Source organism: Petromyzon marinus, chromosome 50 (assembly GCF_048934315.1).
Source record: "Petromyzon marinus isolate PM22_M1 ecotype Great Lakes invasive population chromosome 50, UKy_Petmar_22M1.pri1.0, whole genome shotgun sequence".
Taxonomy (NCBI): Eukaryota; Metazoa; Chordata; class Hyperoartia; order Petromyzontiformes; family Petromyzontidae; genus Petromyzon; species Petromyzon marinus.
In genome coordinates, this window is record NC_133716.1 from 1,167,583 (window position 1) to 1,188,491 (window position 20,909).

General features: G+C 52.8%; 1 protein-coding gene and 1 long non-coding RNA gene across 3 annotated transcripts; one reads left to right on the plus strand and one right to left on the minus strand.

The window, feature by feature from the left end:
* The first annotated feature begins 147 nt into the window (after positions 1-147).
* Positions 148-20,708, plus strand: LOC116953262 (protein myomaker). 2 transcript variants are annotated; one of them, XM_076074741.1, is made up of 6 exons: positions 148-339; positions 3,646-3,780; positions 7,520-7,634; positions 9,537-9,685; positions 10,453-10,569; positions 18,131-20,708. In XM_076074741.1, exons 2-6 carry the CDS (start codon positions 3,646-3,648, stop codon positions 18,275-18,277), a joined length of 663 nt encoding a protein of 220 aa, XP_075930856.1. In that variant the 5' UTR covers positions 148-339; the 3' UTR covers positions 18,278-20,708. The 2 variants fall into 2 exon arrangements, with proteins under 2 accessions (XP_075930856.1, XP_032829211.2); XM_032973320.2 differs by lacking the exon at positions 148-339 and adding an exon at positions 352-991.
* Positions 3,664-13,836, minus strand: LOC116953267 (uncharacterized). Its single transcript, XR_004404566.2, has 3 exons — positions 13,454-13,836; positions 4,292-4,521; positions 3,664-3,791 (listed from the first exon to the last, which is right to left on the minus strand). It is a non-coding gene; the product is annotated as an uncharacterized LOC116953267 (long non-coding RNA).
* Positions 20,709-20,909: the final 201 nt, after the last annotated feature.

Genomic DNA, 20,909 nt, shown 5'->3' on the forward strand with positions numbered 1-20,909 from the left:
CTCCTCCTTCCTCCCTCCTCCCTCCTTCCTCCTCCCTCCTCCTCCTTGCTCCTTCCTCCTCCATCCTTCCTCCTCCTTTCTCCTCCTCCTTCCTCCTCCTTCCTCCTCCTCCTTCTTCCTCCTCCCTCCTCCTCCTTCCTCCTCCCTCCTCCTCCTCCTCCCTCCTCCTCCTCCTCGTGGGAGGCTGCTGTGGACCCGCTTCCCTGTGCTGTGAACCGTGGAAGCCCAAATTTGATTCGCGTGCCGATTGATTTCTGACCCTTCCCCAGGCCTCTCCCTCACCACCCAACCCCGGCGACCAGAGTGGTGAAGTATGGTCAAACAACTCACCCAACGGCGGTGAGTGACGGGTAATTAAAACTGCACGCGCGAATGTATCCTAAACGCATGCGGAATACCAATTGCATTGAGTCTGAACGAGAGTTGTACTTCTCTAACGCGTGTGGTGTCCCTTGTTGACTCCATGGCTCCCGTCAAAGGAACGTGGAATCTTCACCACCGTCTCAGGGTCACCAGTAGAGTTAGGCACAGCATGGAGAACTGCAGTTGCATCTGTTTGAAATCCGATTAGCACGTTTGGCTACGTACGGTGCGACAGAAGTTCCACGTAGTGTGTGCAGTGCAGTGTATACACGACGGCGTGGGTTGGCTAGCATCACGCCCGACGATGCTTACCACACACCGCACTAGGTACTCGTTTGAGGCTGAGTCTACCTAGGGGAGAACTGGTTCAGGTAATCTTCCCCTGGCATTGTGATGGCCCGGGTCGATGGCTGCCCCCCCCCCCCCACACGCACATAGTCGAGTTGGAGGGGGCTGTCGCAGGCGGGGTGCGTACATAGACAGCTGTTTCACGCGCACAGCTGCCACGGCCCGGCCACCTGTCACACAACACGCCCCGTCACCACCACCATCACCACCACCATCACCGCCACACTCGCCCATCACCATCACCGCCACACAGTCGCCGGGCACGTGGTTCCTCACCAAGGTAAGACTCCCATCAAAGTTATTTTACAACCATTTATTTTTTTCTAAATGCTGTAATGCCTCTTTATTATTCATGACGTAGGTTGTTGGGTTAGTATAAATGAGTATAGTATAAATGTTGTGTCTTAACCCTCCACCACCCAACACCTATTCTGGCAAATGGCCCGAAGATGCTGGGCGATGTGATGACCGGCGAAACGTTATGGTACTCAGATTATAAACGTCGTGGATTTACTCTCCAACACACCGGTGGGATCTTGACTTAAAGCCACATAGACAGAAAAAAAATAACCAAAAATATCGACGTTTCGATCGCAACACAAGCGGCCGTCTTCAGGAAAGACGAACGTCGATATTTTTGTTAATTTTTTTCTGTCTGCGTGGCTTTACCGAAAGACCCAAAGAATATGAACACCGGAGGGATTGAAGTAGCGCACTCATTAGCACGCTATGTTTACGTGACAAAACCTTGCTGGCTGCATTGGGTGGCTGAGGGTTACGACACAACATTTTTACTTACAGCGATCTAACCCAAGAAACTTTATTATGAATTGCATATTTGTCTCTAGCGATGTTGTAACACTAAACCCGACTTTTTTGAACACCACTCGTGGGCCACTCGGCCTCTTGGGAGCAAATCTTATCGCGATCATTGGGTTCGACAAATTCGGTGTTGACATGAAGGGTCTCGTGATCAGTCGAGCGATGGTTTGCAACGAACCCAATGCTGGCGAACTGCCCGATGTTTGTAGAACCGAGGGGTTTGTGTTAGACGTGGAGACGCAAATATGTCAAGAATGCATTATTTATTTAGATCGCGTTTTAACATTCGCCAGCACCACCATCAGGCTCAGTGTTTCTGATTCAGCAATAAGCGGACTGAAGCTACAATTTGGGGCATGCAGTCGCAGGGCAGGGCTCGGAACACGGCAGAGGCGCAAAGTTATCGAGCGACGAAGCTTTGTGGCGTAATAAGCCGCTCGACTGTGAGCTCCATGATTAAAAAAGACGCGAATGCGATGCCGGGAAAGAGTTGGCGGCTGAGCGCTCCCCCAGAGTGTGACAACGCCAGCGTCCGTGCGAGCGTTTCGAGTGTCTTTGGCTGATAAACATCTCCACGTGATAAGCCACTTCGTTGCGCGATCGTTTGTGGCCAGGTCGCGTCTGAAAAAAAGCTGTATAGCTCAGTGGGCCTTACTTGGCGAAACAAAAAAAAACAAGTTTATAGTCTTAAAGTTTTATTTGAGTGTCAAGATTGCAACCGTGACAGCACAGAGCGAATAAAGTCGACAACAATTCTTACCCACAGCAGAGAAATACTCATTGTGGGCAGCCGCCTTTGGTTCCAGAGCACGAATGTATGTGTATGTTCAGTATAGTGGTGGAGTGTATGGTGTAGTGTATAGTGTAGTATATGCAGTGTAGTGTATGGTATACGATTTTTGTCCCCCCCCCCCCCTTCGTCACGACGTCATAAAAAGTTAGACCCCCTCAAATATGACGTCACAAAGCTCTGCCCCCCCCCCCCCAAAATAAAACATGCTTCAAATCGCTTTAAACTATTGTCATTGTAGCGCGTATTTAATGTGGCGCTGCACTCTGATGTTGTAGGAGAAAACATTTATTAAAAAGTCTATTTAATTAAGTAGAACGTGTTGTCTATATTTATTTAAAGTTGCGCATTTTGATGTGACGTCACATTTCTCAACCCCCCCCCCCCTCGTCACACATCGTCACAAATGTCTGACCCCCCCCCCTCCCCTAGGTGCGTGACGTCACGCACCAAAACACAAAACGCAGTTCTAAAGAATGTAGTTTTCAATTTAGTATCATGGTGTAGGGTATAGTAGTATATTGTATAGTGTAGTGTATAGTGTGTAGTATGTCTGTATGTTGAACTTCTTTCGCTCCGTACATAGCCAACCGATTCGACTGCAGTTCTCCATGCCGCGCGTAACTCTACTGGTGGCCCCGAGACGGTGGTGGAAATTCCACCTTCCTGTGACGGGAGCCACGGACTCAAAGAGGAACACCGAGTGCAGTCGACTCTCGTTGTGAAGCCAACCGTGATCACCGGTGGCGGCGTGTTGTGTGGGGACAGCAGGTCCCACACTCACCACTGCCCCTCCACGTGTGTCTTGTCGCCAAAGGATCTCCGTGGGTCTCCGTGGGCTGACTCGACGGCCGTGGCTTGCGTCTTTAAAAATGTTCCGTTCGCGAAGGCGATGTGCGCATCGGTCCGTCGATGTTGCGATGCCGTGGATGGTTCCACGAGCAGCGTCTTCCGAGGGTTTGTCAAAGCCAGGAGGCGCGAGGTTTGCAAGAGGAAAAGCGACAATAGCTCAACGCATTCACCAACAACACTGGCCTGAAGAGGAAAACAGCTGTTACGAGAGACAACCTTTTGTGAAATAGCTCGTTGGTCTATCTGCTACGGAGAAGGGGCATTGCCCGTAACGTCGCCTCTTATCTCTCTCGCTCTCTCTCTCTCTTCGTTTTAGGGAAGTACAGTTTTAGAAATACATAAACAAAATAACACACAAAACGGTCCGTTGACGAATATTTTCGTCGCTAATTTGAGTGAGCGAACTGAAACACGGGCGGCAAGGCAGACGACACTGAGGGCGCGTTGCGTGGTCTGCGTGGCACGGCCAGATGGGCTCCATCCTGGTCAAGATGTTTCTGCCCACGATCAGCGGCCTCGCATTCCTGCCCACCGTCAGCATCGCCGCCAAGCGCCGCTTCCACATCGAGGCCATGGTCTACTTCTTCACCATGTTCTTCATCACGGTGCGGGCCACCTAGCCACGTACACACATACACACCCACCTACCCACCTACCTACCTACCCACCCACCTTCCCACCCACGTACACACCCACCTACCCACCCCCCTACCCACCTACCAACCTACCCACCCACGTACACACCCACCTACCCACCCACCTACCCACCTACCTACCCACCCACCTTCCCACCCACGTACACACCCACCTACCCATCCACGTACACACCCACATACACACCCACCTACCCACATACACACCCACCTACCCATATACACACCCAATTACCCACATACACACCCACTTCCCCGCATACACACCCATCTACCCACATACACACCCACCTACCCACCCACCCACCTACCAACCTACCCACCCAACTTCCCACCCACCTACCCACCCACCTACCCACCCACGTACACACCCACCTACCCACGTACACACCCACCTACCCACCCACCTACCCACCCACCCACATACCCACCTACCTACCCACCCACCTACCCATCCACCTACCCGCCACACGCCAGTAGTCGAGTTGGTGTGTAGTGGGGAGGGGGTACACACAGGGCCATCGCAGTGCGTCGTCGTCCTCGTCCACAACGCCGCTTTGTTTGGGTTACTCCCTTGCTCCTCTTCGCTCCCTGTGGAGCAGCAGGCCGCAAACAAGCCCACGACATGCGGGACCGTCTTCAGCAGCTTTCTCTGCTTCGCCTAAGGGGCCGTCCATAAATGACGTCACGCACCTGGGGGGGGGGGGGGGAGGGTCAGACATTTGTGACGATGTGTGACGAGGGGAGGGGGGGGTTGAGAAATGTGACGTCACATCAAAATGCGCAACTTTAAATAAATATAGACAACACGTTCTACCTAATAAAATAGACTTTTTAATCAATGTTTTCTCCTACAACATCAGATTGCAGCGCCACATTAAATACGCACTACAATGACAATAGTTTAAAGCGATTTGAAGCATGTTTAAAAAAAAATTTGGGGGGGGGCAGAGCTTTGTAACGTCATATTTGAGGGGGGGCTGACTTTTTGTGAAGCCGTGACGATGGGGGGGGGGGTCAAAAATCGTCCAAAATCGCGTGACGTCATTTATGGACGGCCCCTAAGCCAGGCACCCCCGTGGTCTCTGGTTGGTCTTGGACGGTGCCGTCGCCACGTGCTCCACGACCTGCCCCGTGGCCTGTTAGCGGCGTCCACCCTAGGACAGCTGTCGCTACGCGCTCGGGTTCCATTCTCAGCCACGTGTCCCAGCCACCAGAGTCGTCTCTCTGTTACGACCCGCGTGATGCACCTTGAATTGTTTGGGTCCGGTCGCGTAAATACAATTGTGTCGTGAAACCCGCCACCACCCGACACACCGGTGTGCTGAAGCAGTAACTAATTGGCACGTTTTGTTTACGTGACAAACCCTCTTACTAATTGGCCGTGTTCGGTGGTGATGGCGGGTTTTATGACGCATTCATATTCACATGATCTAACCACAAAACACATTTATCGTGGATAATATCCATCGTGAACGCCTACCACGACTACGTGGATATTGTCCATCGTGAACGCCTACCACGACTACGTGGATATTATCCATCGTGAACGCCTACCACGACTACGTGGATAATATCCATCGTGAACGCCTACCACGACTACGTGGATAATATCCATCGTGATCGCCTACCACGACCACGTGGATATTGTCCATCGTGATCGCCTACCACGACCACGTGGATATTGTCCATCGTGATCGCCTACCACGACTACGTGGATAATATCCATCGTGAACGCCTACCACGACTACGTGGATATTGTCCATCGCGAACGCCTACCACGACTACGTGGATAATATCCATCGTGAACGCCTACCACGACCACGTGGATATTGTCCATCGTGAGCGCCCACCACGACTCCCTGGATAATATCCATCGTGAATGCCTACCACGACTAGGTGGATAATATCCATCGTGAACGCCTACCACGACCACGTGGATATTGTCCATCGCGAGCGCCTACCACGACCACGTGGATATTGTCCATCGTGAACGCCTACCACGACTCCCTGGATAATGTCCATCGTGAACGCCTACCACGACTAGGTGGATATTGTCCATCGTGAACGCCTACCACGACTACGTGGATAATGTCCATCGTGAACGCCTACCACGACTACGTGGATAATGTCCATCGTGAATGCCTACCACGACTACGTGGATAATGTCCATCGTGAACGCCTACCACGACTACGTGGATAATGTCCATCGTGAACGCCTACCACGACTACGTGGATAATGTCCATCGTGAACGCCTACCACGACTACGTGGATAATGTCCATCGTGAACGCCTACCACGACTACGTGGATAATATCCATCGTGAACGCCTACCACGACTAGGTGGATATTGTCCATCGTGAACGCCTACCACGACTACGTGGATAATATCCATCGTGAACGCCTACCACGACTCAGTGGATATTATCCATCGTGAACGCCTACCACGACTACGTGGATAATATCCATCGTGAACGCCTACCACGACTAGGTGGATATTGTCCATCGTGAACGCCTACCACGACTACGTGGATAATATCCATCGTGAACGCCTACCACGACTAGGTGGATATTGTCCATCGTGAACGCCTACCACGACTACGTGGATAATGTCCATCGTGAACGCCTACCACGACTAGGTGGATATTATCCATCGTGAACGCCTACCACGACTACGTGGATAATGTCCATCGTGAACGCCTACCACGACTACGTGTTTATTGTCCATCGTGAATGCCTACCACGACTCCCTGGATAATGTCCATCGTGAACGCCTACCACGACCACGTGGATAATGTCCATCGTGAACGCCTACCACGACCACGTGGATATTGTCCATCGTGAACGCCTACCACGACTACGTGGATAATATCCATCGTGAATGCCTACCACGACTACGTGGATAATGTCCATCGCGAACGCCTACCACGACTATGTGGATAATATCCATCGTGATCGCCTACCACGACCACGTGGATAATGTCCATCGTGAACGCCTAGCACGACTCCCTGGATAATATCCATCGTGAACGCCTACCACGACTACGTGGATAATGTCCATCGTGAACGCCTACCACGACTACGTGGATATTGTCCATCGTGATCGCCTACCACGACTACGTGGATAATGTCCATCGTGAACGCCTACCACGACTACGTGGATATTGTCCATCGTGATCGCCTACCACGACTACGTGGATAATGTCCATCGTGAACGCCTACCACGACCACGTGGATAATATCCATCGCGAACGCCTACCACGACTACGTGGATACTATCCATCGCGAACGCCTACCACGACTACGTGGATACTATCCATCGCGAACGCCTACCACGGTTACGATGCGTTAGACAGAGAGGCCTCGGCTGGGCCGAAAGAGGGGCATTTGGCAGTGGCAGGGCCCAGAGTGTAGTGTATAGTGTAGTGTATAGTGTAGTGTATAGTGTAGTGTAGTATATAGTGTAGTGTAGTGTATAGTGAAGTGTGTGTATAGTGTAGTGTATAGTGTAGTGTATAGTGTAGTGTATAGTGAAGTGTGTGTATAGTGTAGTGTAGAATGTAGTGTATAGTGTAGTGCAGCGTGTACTGTGTGTATAGTGTAGTATACGGTGCTAATCGGCGGTGCGGGGGGGGAAATGACAACAAACTAAACACAGCGTTTGCCCTGCTGTGCCCCCCCCCCCCCCCAGTGCTACCACGTCTGCGATGGCCTGGGCTTCCTCTCCATCTGCATCATGCGCTCCGAGCTGCTCGAGTACTTCAGCGTGTACGGCATCGCGCTCTCCATCTGGGTCACGCTCATCGGTGGGCACCCCCTCCCCTCCCGGCTCCCCCCCACCGGCTCCCCCCTGCCCCCTCGGCTTCCCCCCCCCCCCTGCCCCTCACCGCCTTCTCGCCCCTTTCAGCGAACGAGACCTACACTAAAACTTAACAATGTTTATTTTTACCCAGGTAAGGCCCACTGAGCCGTACAGCTCTCTTTTTTAACAGAAGCGACCTGGCCATCACAAATGATCGCTCAGCAAAGTGGGCTTATTGTCATCATCGTGCGGACATTCATGGTTGCAGCCAAATACTCTAAACGCGTGATGTGGTTTCTAAATGTAGAGGGAAAAACCGGAGGAGCCGGAGAAAAATCCACGCGACCACGGGGCGAGAGAGAGAGACGCAAACTCCAAATATACAGCAGCAGGCATCAGGATCGGGATCGAACCCACGACCTCCTGTATACCAGGGGAGGTAGTTAACATGTTGGCACCCTTGAACTGGTCCTGAGCCTCTCCTGCATCGACTCGGCCTCAAGAATGAGCGCCTGGGCGCGGTGTGGCAACGTGACCACTGGGGAGACGAGGGCGCCATGCTGGCTAGGAGATGTTTACTGCCTCGCCTGGTATACAGGAGGTCGTGGGTTCGATCGGGACCCCGACGCCTGCTGCTGTATATTTGAAGTCTGCGTGTCTCTCTCCCCGTGGTCGCGTGGATTTTTCTCCCTCCAGATTTAGCATCAACGTCACGCGTTTAGAGTCTTTGGCTGCTGTACATTTCCACGTGATAAGCCCACCTAGTGGAGCTATCGTTCGTGGCCAGGTCTCTTCTGAAAAAATAGCCACATAGCCCAGCGGGCCTTACCTGGTAAAATAAAAAAAAATAGTTTCTAGTTAAATAGTTTGTAAGGTGCTAATCACCCAGCACCATCGCGTGCCGTGCCAGCCCTTCACAGGTGCTCGCTAAAGGCACCTGCCCCAAACACATTGTTCGAGGCTACACGGGGGATCTTTGTCTTTGCTATGATGCCTATGAACCCGGCGACCTGAATTTGAACCCTCGGCCACGGACGACTTCAGACCGGGTTCTGGCCTTCCCCTAAGTCGACTCGGCCTCAAATGAGTTACCTGATGTGGTGAGAAAGCAGGTGGGCACGCGGGGTGCTGATGTAGCTTGGAGTAGAATGTAAACTCTCTGCATTGACACAAGTTGTACGATCGTAAAAATGATGATGATGATGATATCGGGGATGGTGATGATGCCATTACAAGGATGAACCTGCTTATGCTGCACCTGTTGTTCTTGTTGCTGCTGCTGCTAGAGATGATGATAATAATGATGCTGCTGGTTATGACAATGATGTTGTTTCTAATAATGACCATAATGATTGTGATGACGATGGACAAAAATGCTGCTGATGATGCTGCTGATGATGTTGATGCTGATGATGACGTTGATAACAATGGCAAATTCTGCAGCTGATGCTGACATGATGCAGCTGATGATGATTGTTACTACAGTACTGCTATTGATCATGATGATGACCTTATTGATGATGATGATGATAATGATGACAATCCGGCTGTTAACAGTGACCGGACAGTGCTGCTGATGATGATGTTGCTGCTGATGATAATGATGATGTTGCTGCTGCTGATGATGTTGCTGCTGATGTTGTTGCTGCTGCTGATGATGATAATAATGATGTTGCTGCTGCTGATGATAATGATGATGTTGTTGCTGCTGATGTTGTTGCTGCTGATGATAATAATGATGATGATGTTGCTGCTGATGATAATGATGATGTTGCTGCTGATGATGATGTTGCTGCTGCTGATGATAATGATGATGTTGTTGCTGCTGCTAATGTTGTTGTTGCTGCTGATGATGATAATGATGTTGCTGCTGCTGCTGATGATGATGACGGTGGGCACGCGCCAGCCCTAGGAGAATTCGAGGAGCCGCAGCGGCTCGCCGTGGTGATGGCGGGCGTCCTGGGCATCGCCGTGCGCGTCCACGAGGACAGCTGGGGCACGGGCGTCTACGCAGGGCCCATCGTGGCCGCCCTGCTGCTGCTGGCCCTCAAACACGTGAGGAGGCCCGCGGGGAGCACGGGGCCAGCCCGCTGTGGCCCAGCCGTGGCGGGGGTGGGTGGGCAGGGCTGCCACCCTTGTTTGTCCAAGGGGTCTGAGAACGATGAATTCTCGAAAATCCGCTCCGAGAGGGCCTCGCTCCACCATGGGCAGATCGGCGGCTCGGTCCACCGCCTGCTGTGTGTGCGGCTGCCAACTCCAAAATCCGTGGAGCGCACACACGAACCTCGGCACAGCGCTGGCTGGGCGGGTCTGTGAGTGGGTGGGTGAGTTAGCGTGGGTGGGTGAGTTAGCGTGGGTGGGTGGATGAGTTAGTGAGTGTGTCGGTGTGTGGGTGAGTGGGAGCGTGTGTGGGTAGGTGGGTAAGTGAGTGGGTGAGTGAGTGGGTGAGTGAGTGGGTGAGTGAGTGGGTGAGTGAGTGGGTGAGTGAGTGAGTGTGTGAGTGGGTGAGTGAGTGGGTGAGTGAGTGGGTGAGTGAGTTAGCGCTACGCTGCGCCACGAACCTGGCGACTCGAGGTTCGATTCCCGCTCACGGCCAACACCAGCGACGGTTATCTGAACCGGTCCTGGGCCTCCCCTAGGTCGACTCGGTCTCAAATAAGTACCCTGGTGTGGCCGGGCGTGGTGCTGGCCACCCTCCCCCTCGTGCGCCGTGCCGGCCTTCATAGGCGTTCACGAACAACACTTGCCCCTAGAGTCTGACCAGGCTACGCGCGGGGGGAGGGGCGGGGGGAGACCTCTTGCCTTTGTCTTGTCTCCATCAGACGAAGAAGATGATCCAACTGAGGGCGTTCCTCCCTTCCCGCAAGGTCTACACGCACCACCTGGGCCCGGGGATCTGCTTCCTCGTGCTCGCGTTCACTCTGCGCTTCTATTTCCAGGTGCGCGAGTTCCCAGCTTGAGTCGAGAGGGATAAGAGCCGGGATGGGAGCTCCCCATCCCCACGCGGCCCGCGGCCGTCACCTTGAGGCCGGCGAGGCGATGGGCCAGCGGTCGAGCGTTCGCGGTTCGAATCCGGCGGGCCGCCCCGGTTATAACGGGGGCCGGGCTATCCATCCGTGCGACCACGAATTCAAACTTAAACTAAAAACTCAACTGATTTTATTTTTCATAATATCGTTTTTTTTGGGTTATCCATAATATAGGTTTTTTTTGGGGGTTGGATCGAGTAAATATAAATGTGTTGTTAAACCCGCCACCACCCGACACAGCCAATCAGTAAAGTTTGTCACGTAAACAGAACGTGGCCAATTCGTTACTAGTACAGCAGCACACCGGTGAGTTGGAGAGCAAAGCGACAACATTTACAATCTGAGCACGACGTTTCGCCAGTCATTACAACCACCTTCATCAGGCGACAGCCCCACTGAGCTCTAGAGATCGTTTTTAGAAGGGACCTGGCTATCACGAATGATCGAGCTCGACGCTGTGGCATAGCATGTTGGCATGTGTAGCAGCCAAATATACTCTTCGTTCGATCACTAGCTTAAAGCCACTGCTGCAAGGATGACAGGAGTTGTTCGCGTGATGATGTTTTTTGTTTGTTTCTTGACGAGATGAGCAAAGCATTGCGTCCGACCGCTAAACTGCTACGGGAGAAGTCTGTGAAACTGTTAGCGCTTTCCTTCGTGATAGCCGTGCGCCTTGAGAATGATAGCACCAGCCGCAAATTGTAGAGCATTACGAATTATAATTGTTTGTGTCGTCGTCATCATCATCATCAACGCAGTAAAATTATTATGACGTCGGATTTGTAACGCTTACCAAAATTGCTCTGAGAGAATTAGAGACTGCGGATGATTGAGAGTCATGGGAAACCACAGACAAGTGCTGGGAAGGCAGCCAGAACTCGTGCCTACAATTTCCCAAGCTCTGTGGACCTATATTGGGATGCTTGCCCAACATGATCACCACCATTACCATCATAGCCATGGCATAATGCTCACGATATTCGGGACTTCATTGCTCACCTGACATTTTCGGGAACGCATAAACCATCATCACGGGAACTCCTCCGGCCGTCATCCTCACAGCAGCGGCTGCAGCTCTTGGCTGCTGCATCGCGCGGCGCTTTCAGATGCGCTTCCGCGGCCGTCTGGAACGCTCTTCCCTTCCGATGTTATGAGGCCACTGGAGCTGTGCACTTTAAAATAATCTAAATTGAAAACTAATTTCTTTAGAACTGCTTTTTGTGTTTGGTTTGTTGTCCTTCCCCCGCACCTCCGATTAGCTCGGTTGGCTAAGTACGTTGCAAACGAAGTTCAACATATGTACATACTCGATTGGCTTGGAGTGGGTATTTTCAATCAGCATAAGGCTCTATCAGCAGAGTACAAGGTAATGCTGTCCATAATAATCGTACATTATTGTACCCTCTATTGCTATAAGGAACACGAGGATAGAACATGGTGAGGTGGGTGTGCCGTGCCCAATACTCCCAGCGCAATGTTCCACACTTTTCTGACAGAAATCGAATACAGTACTGTGTCGCCAGAAACATCAACATCATCATCAGCGGCATCAGCAGCATTATCACCAACAACTACCGCCATTCGCCTCTAATTGGCGGGGGCGTCACCACGGCGCTTGTGCCAGGCCATGTGCACGTTGAGGCCACGTGAAGTGTCGAACGCCCGCTGGCTGGAGGTCACGGGGCAGACCCTGCAGGTGCCACGGGTTGACTGACTGAGATGAGTGGCCGATGCACCACCTGTGCCCCCTACTGTGCCAACTTGCTATGGTTTATCCGCTCCGCTCGTCGTTGTGAGCGTCGCTCCTCTCCCTTCCGCTGTTGCTCCACATAATCTTGTACCACATCACTCCATCTCCTCTCTAGCCCGTGCCGCGCCCGTTTAGCCCCCTCTATGCGGCCAAAGAAAATATGTTTCGGCATGCGGTGGCTGGCCATGCGGGCTACATAACCCAGCCAACGCAGCCTTGCCTGCGGGAAGAGCTCACCGATCGGACTTGGCATTATCACGACCACTACCATCATGATCGTCATCATCAGCATCATAATCATTACCAGCAGCAACAACATCATTACCGCCACATTATCATCAGCAGAGGCAGCACGTGGATCAACATTAGCAGCAACAGCAGCAGAATTAACAATACCACTACCATCATGATTATATTATTATTATCATCATCATAAAAATCATGATCATAATTATCAGCAGCATCAACACCATTATCAATCAACCCCCATTACCAACATCATCATACTTTTTTCAGGGGTGCGTAAAATGAGAACTGCATACCACCGTTGATTGGCAGGTCGCCTGCGTGCCGGGGAGAGTGCGTGCACTTCCACTTACTATTCATTGAAAGGTTTTTTTATTTTACCAGGTAAAGCCTATATCCTTAGCTCTTTCGGTAAAGTCACGTTGACTTTACCGAAAGAGCTAAGAATATGAATTACTGCAGTCACGAAAGCTTTAAATCAGGTAAACGCCTGTTGAGCAGCAGTTTTTTTTTTAGAAGCGAATTGGCCACAAATGATAGCTCAACCAAGTGGATTATTAATTAGGGAGAACAATCCACGCGACCACGGGGAGACAGAGAGACACACAAACTCCAACTATGCAGCAGCAGGCGTCGTCAGGGTCGGAGTTCATCCAAGACACCCGACCATCGTGGAAGAGTAGGCCAAAAGCAACCCCTGTTGGAGCGAACTCTCGAGCTGCGTGGTAGCGGAGCCCCACACCCCTGCCCGTCAACCGGCAGCTAACAGCCAAGCAGTTGCCTGGTCCGCGCCTTTACCTTTCAGTAATCGCCAGCGACGCTTTATTGTTACAGCTCACGCCATCAACTCGGTCCCGGCAACCAAATTGCGGCGGCGGCGGCGTCGTTGTTGGTTCAGGTTGAGAGAGCCGCGCAATAATTAGGCGATCCACGAAATCCGAAACAGGTGCCCGGCCCCACCGCCGCTCCGAGCTGGGGGCCAACCGAAACGCCGCCCTCACACTCGCAGCGCTCGCGCGCCCCATCGACGATGACGACGACGAAGACGACGACGATGACGAAGCGCCCGAGACGGCACGCGCGGAGCTCCACACGCGATGCGGAGGACCCCCCCCACCGACCGACCCCCCACCCCGGAGCGGGCGGGCGGGGGAGGGGGAACGATCGAGCAATTACGGAGGGGCTCGCGAGCGGTGGCAGCGTTGCGTCGTTAATTACGTCGGTGGGGGGGGGGGGGCTGTTGGGGGGAGGGGCTGCTGGGGGTGGGGGGGGGGCTGCTGGGGGGGGGCGCGTGTTGTGTCTGGCGCCGCGGGCTGAGCGGGCAGAGGTGAAACGAGGGCTCCGTTTGCGAGCGGTCACTGCGTGAGGAGTCCAAGGACTGAGTGAGTCCATGGACTCCTCACACAGAGACCCGTAGACTCACATAGAGACCCGTAGACTCACACAGAGACCCGTAGACTCACATAGAGACCCGTAGACTCCTCACACAGAGACCCGTAGACTCCTCACACAGAGACCCGTAGACTCCTCACACAGAGACCCATAGACTCCTCACACAGAGACCCGTAGACTCCTCACACAGAGACCCGTAGACTCCTCACACAGAGACCCGTAGACTCCTCACACAGAGACCCGTAGACTCCTCACACAGAGACCCGTAGACTCCTCACACAGAGACCCGTAGACTCCTCACACAGAGACCCGTAGACTCTTCACACAGAGACCCGTAGACTACTCACACAGAGACCCGTAGACTCCTCACACAGAGACCCATAGACTCCTCACACAGAGACCCGTAGACTCCTCACACAGAGACCCGTAGACTCCTCACACAGAGACCCGTAGACTCCTCACACAGAGACCCGTAGACTCCTCACACAGAGACCCGTAGACTCCTCACACAGAGACCCGTAGACTCACATAGAGACCCGTAGACTCCTCACACAGAGACCCGTAGACTCCTCACACAGAGACCTATAGACTCCTCACACAGAGACCCGTAGACTCCTCACACAGAGACCCGTAGACTCCTCACACAGAGACCCGTAGACTCCTCACACAGAGACCCGTAGACTCCTCACACAGAGACCCGTAGACTCCTCACACAGAGACCCGTAGACTCCTCACACAGAGACCCGTAGACTCACATAGAGACCCAGAGACTCACACAGAGACCCATAGACTCCTCACACAGAGACCTATAGACTCCTCACACAGAGACCCGTAGACTCCTCACACAGAGACCCGTAGACTCCTCACACAGAGACCCATAGACTCCTCACACAGAGACCCGTAGACTCCTCACACAGAGACCCGTAGACTCCTCACACAGAGACCCGTAGACTCTTCACACAGAGACCCGTAGTCTCCTCACACAGAGACCCGTAGGCTCCTCACACAGAGACCCGTAGACTCCTCACACAGAGACCCGTAGACTCCTCACACAGAGACCCGTAGACTCCTCACACAGAGGACCCGTAGACTCCTCACACAGAGACCCGTAGACTCCTCACACAGAGACCCGTAGACTCCTCACACAGAGACCCGTAGACTCCTCACACAGAGACCCGTAGACTCCTCACACAGAGACCCGTAGACTCACATAGAGACCCAGAGACTCACACAGAGACCCATAGACTCCTCACACAGAGACCTATAGACTCCTCACACAGAGACCCGTAGACTCCTCACACAGAGACCCGTAGACTCCTCACACAGAGACCCATAGACTCCTCACACAGAGACCCGTAGACTCCTCACACAGAGACCCGTAGACTCCTCACACAGAGACCCGTAGACTCCTCACACAGAGACCCGTAGTCTCCTCACACAGAGACCCGTAGACTCCTCACACAGAGACCCGTAGACTCCTCACACAGAGACCCGTAGACTCCTCACACAGAGACCCGTAGACTCCTCACACAGAGACCCGTAGACTCCTCACACAGAGACCCGTAGACTCCTCACACAGAGACCCGTAGACTCCTCACACAGAGACCCGTAGACTCCTCACACAGAGACCCGTAGACTCACATAGAGACCCAGAGACTCACACAGAGACCCATAGACTCCTCACACAGAGACCTATAGACTCCTCACACAGAGACCCGTAGACTCCTCACACAGAGACCCGTAGACTACTCACATAGAGACCCGTAGACTCCTCACACAGAGACCCATAGACTCCTCACACAGAGACCCGTAGACTCCTCACACAGAGACCCGTAGACTCCTCACACAGAGACCCGTAGACTCCTCACACAGAGACCCGTAGTCTCCTCACACAGAGACCCGTGGACTCCTCACACAGAGACCCGTAGACTCCTCACACAGAGACCCGTAGACTCACATAGAGACCCATAGACTCCTCACACAGAGACCCGTAGACTCCTCACACAGAGACCCGTAGACTCCTCACACAGAGACCCGTAGACTCCTCACACAGAGACTCGTAGACTCCTCACACAGAGACCCGTAGACTCACATAGAGACCCGTAGACTCTTCACACAGAGACTCGTAGACTCCTCACACAGAGACCCGTAGACTCACATAGAGACCCGTAGACTCCTCACACAGAGACCCGTAGACTCCTCACACAGAGACCCGTAGACTCACATAGAGACCCGTAGACTCCTCACACAGAGACCCGTAGACTCCTCACACAGAGACCCGTAGACTCACACAGAGACCCGTAGACTCCTCACACAGAGACCCGTAGACTCCTCACACAGAGACCCGTAGACTCCTCACACGGAGATCGTTTAGGGATGCCACCTGCCCCAGTTTAACCCATTCAACTCCACTTGGTTTCCAGCACTGCAGGCCCAGTATGCTGCTGCTAAGCACTGTTGTCAAGAGAGAGAGACATCGGCACACAGTCTTAGTAAGGCAACGTTTCTTTGCGTCTTTTTAAAATTATTATTTTCACAACTGAATCTCGATTTCTGTTCTATTGGCACCGTGTCACCAGACACAGACATTCCCATTTGACAACCTCTGCAGAGGACAAGGAAACACCCCAGCGGTTGCCACCTGTGGGGGTCTCGCCCGGTGCAGTCTGGGAATGGCACATCGCCGTCGTGGTCGGTCGGCAAGGAATTTGATTTGCTCCGAGTTCCTTCCTGGTCGTGTCATTGCGTTGAACTGGAGCACCGCCTCCCGCGGAGGTCTCGTGAAAGACCTCGTGCCGACTACGTACGTATGTTGAACTTCTTTCGCACCGTACAGTACGTAGCCAACCGTGCTAATCGGAGATGCGGGCGGGGGGGGGGGACACCATACTAAACACAAAAAGAAGTTCTAAAGAAATTAGTTTTCAATCTAGATTATTTAAAAGTGCATAGCTCCAGTGGCTTCATAATATCGGAAGAAAGAGCGTTCCAGACGGCCGCGAAAGCGCATCAGAAATCGCGCGATGCGGTGACCACCGCCTTCTTCGATGGCCACTCCCTGTGCTTCATAATCTCGAGAGATTAAATGAAAACCCCAACACATTCGTCAATAACGCTGCCATCTGCCGTGAATGAGAGCCATTGCCGATGACACATATCCCTTGAAGGCCAGGCGGTGTTGTTTTCGACGGGGGTGTCGAGTTTGTTGTTGTTCTGTTGTTATTGTTGTTCTGTTATTGTTGTTCTGTTGTTGTTGTTGTTCTGTTGTTATTGTTGTTCTGTTGTTATTGTTGTTCTGTTGTTATTGTTGCTCTGTTGTTATTGTTGTTCTGTTGTTATTGTTGTTCTGTTGTTATTGTTCTGTTGTTATTGTTGTTCTGTTGTTTGCTCACTGTGCTCGTGCACCACGGCCAACGTGGCAGCAGTGGCGGCAGCAAATAATTTGTCGAATTCAAATTCCGCGCGTGCTCTCTCTGGCATTGCTCAACCACTTGGGCCCCTCTGTCTCAGGGGGTCTCAACCCGGGGGTGCGCGCGAACCCTTCCCGTGGTTCCGTGCGGCGATTCATAAATGCGTGGAATTGTACCGTGCGTGAGAGTCCGTCGGTCGAACAATCGTGTGTGTGAATGTGGCCCATGTAGCGTGGCTTAGACCACATTTAACGCCACATGGAGAGGGCCTTTTGCTCAACCTCTCTTTCTAGTGCCTCGTTCTGTTGGCTCGTTGGGGGAACCGTTGCCCGCTTCGTTCACCGCGTGCGTGCGTGGGTGCGTGGGTGCGTGCGTGGGTGCGTGCGTGCGTGGGTGCGTGCGTGCGTGGGTGCATGCGTGCGTGCGTGGGTGCGTGCGTGGGTGCGTGTGTGCGTGGGTGCGTGGGTGGGTGGGTGCGTGCGTGGGTGCGGGAGTGGGTGCGTGGGTGGGTGCGTGGGTGCGTGTGTGCGTGGGTGCGTGCGTGCGTGGGTGCGTGCGTGCGTGGGTGGGTGCGTGCGTGGGTGCGTGCGTGGGTGCATGCGTGCGTGCGTGGGTGCGTGGGTGCGTGCGTGGGTGGGTGCGTGCGTGTGTGGGTGGGTGCGTGCGTGTGCAGGAGTGGGACTACCCGTACGTGCACAGCTTCTTCCACTGCTGCCTGTCGGCGGCGTGCGTCATCATGCTGCCGCGCAGCAGCAGCGTCGCGCTGGGGAACCAGCAGCCGGACAAGCTGAGCTGCTACACGCTCTGCTGCTGCGTGTGACGGGGCCCCGCTGGTGCCGCCGTCGCTGGAGAGCGGTGGCGCAGCTGTTACTCAAAAAACTAAATCGTAAACTCTTTTTTATCAGGTAAGGCTCTCTCTTTTCGGTGAGCGACCTGGCTATCGCAAATGATAGCTCAACGAAGTGCGCTTATCACCATGTTGGACATTTATAGCGGCCAAACACTCTACAAACGCCTGATTCTAAATGTAAAGTGAGAATATAACGGAGGAGCCGGAGATGAAATCCACGCGGTCACGGGGAGAGAGACGCCGCAGACTCCAAATATACAGCAGCAGCAGCAGGCGTCAGGGTCGAACCCACGACCTCTTGCGCAACAGGCGAGGGAGTTAACATCTCCTAGTCACCGTGATGATGAGAGAGAGACACGCAGACTCTACATATACAGCAGCAGGCGTCAGGGTCGGGATCGAACCCACGACCTCTTGCGAACCAGGCAAGGTAGTGAACATCTCCTAGCCACCGCGGCAGCCATAGCGCCCTGCGCTACGAACCCGTGACCCGAGTTCGATTCCTGCCAACACCGCTGACGATAATCTGAACCGGTCTTGGGCATCCCCTAGATCGACTCAGCCTCAAATAAGTACCTGGTGCGTTGCATAAACATCGCTACTGGGGAGACAAAGCAACGGTGATGTCACCACGTCGCTTGTGCCATACTAGGTGCACGTTGAGGCCACATGAAGTGTAGAAGGCTTCCTGCTGGCAGGAGGTCACGGGACAGACACAGGTGGCATGGGTTGACTGAGATGACATAAATAAGCACCTACTGTGCTCCCCACGGTGCCAACCTGCTGCGTTTTAGCCGCTAGACACTCCGCTCATTGTTGTGAGTCGCGTCCTTCACGAGCCTCCTCATAGAGGCCGATCTTGACACCGCTGGTACCAGTCAACGGCAAGTCGACTCAGTTCCATATCCTCTTGTGCCACATTAGCCCATCTGATATGTGCTGTGCCCGTTTGGCTCCTTATATCCGGCCAAACAGAAGCTCCTTGAGCATGCGGTGACTGGGCATGCAGGTTGCATGACCCGGGCAACGCAGTTTCGCCTGCCGCAGGAACTCACCGATGGGACTACGTCCAGATCTTTCAAGGGTCTGTGAGCTCCTCACACAATCCAGTCGATAAAACCTAGGATGGGTCGTAAGCAGGTCAGCCTAAATGTTTCAAACCGGCACAGATGTTAGTTTAAAGGGCTCCACCATTCACAAGCATAGAACAAGGGAGGGCATACGTGTGGTCGAGAAGACCTGGAGCTTCAAATGGAGCGACAGGCCTGGTAGTTTCCGCCGCTCGACTGATTTGGAGTGAGACCTCTGCTACCCAAATGTCGTTCGTTATCAGCGCTCTCCCCAGCTACGGAAACTGGTCCACGTTGTCAACAACTGCCCCACCGCTCATGGTGAATGGAGGAGTGAAGTTTTTGGTGACATAAAATACCCAGGCAGGTGCTTTGTGTTCGTGGGACTGAAGCCAAATCCCTTACCATCACAATGCTGGTTCAGCAGCAGCAGGGTCGGACAACAACTTCTCAGAGTGAGCAGGAATTACCGGATCATCATATGAAAAAATACGTTTTAAACTTTCTGCCAATTAAACAGGAGTTGTGTTAAGATGTTCAAACACCAAATCAAGTACTGCATCAACCACACACGGTACATGTGGTGAACATGCAACATATGTTCTTTGGGTCTTTCGGTAAAGCCACGTAGATAGAAAAATAATCAAGTCAAATAAAAATGTATTATTTTTCTATCTACGTGGCTTTACCGAAAGACCCAAAGAATATGAATTCCTGCAGTCACGAAAGCGTTAAGTCAAGATGCAAAGCATGCTCTGATAAATGTATGCATTGCCTTTGAAACCGATTGGTCAACACTGTCGCCTTCTGGCGTTAGTCTCTTGCCCGACTCTGGTGGTGAGACCTTGCCATGGAGAAGGCGACTGTCTCTGGTGTGGTCATAAATTATCACCAGAGCATATTTGTGTGCATGTTCACCACAAGCACGTGCGGTTAAGGCCAGTCTTGAACATCTTAACATCCCCTGTTTTATATTGCCATAAAGGGTCAAACCTATTCTGATTTTTTAATATACTTTTTTTCCCCATACATTTTGAACCAGATCATCAGAATGCATACCACCACCACCACCACCACCCTCATCATCATCATCAATGTGAGGTGACGTTTGGTCTTCACCTCCACATGGTGTCCCATCGCATGGATATTCTAAACCGCTGTCGGCAACGTCATCCCATGTATCATGATCACGTGATTGTGTTCCGTACTTATTCGACACAATTGATGTTGTTGCAATTGCTTTTGTTGATGTTGTTACTATCGCCGTTATTGTTGTTGTTGTTGTCATTGCTACTAAATAAAGCTCGTGCTAGCTTGCTTCCGTTTAAGTACCCCGAGCTCTCTGCGCTGTTTTGGGAGCGGTGGGCAGGCTGGGACCCCCCCTGCCCGGCCCCAGCGAGAACCAGGCCCCAGGGTTCAATGCCCGACCTGGGTGCCTTTCGTCCGTGGACTCTGTCCGGTCTCTCTCTCTCTCTCGTGTATATATTTGTACGTACGTTGAATTTATTTCGCACCGTACGTAGCCAACCGTG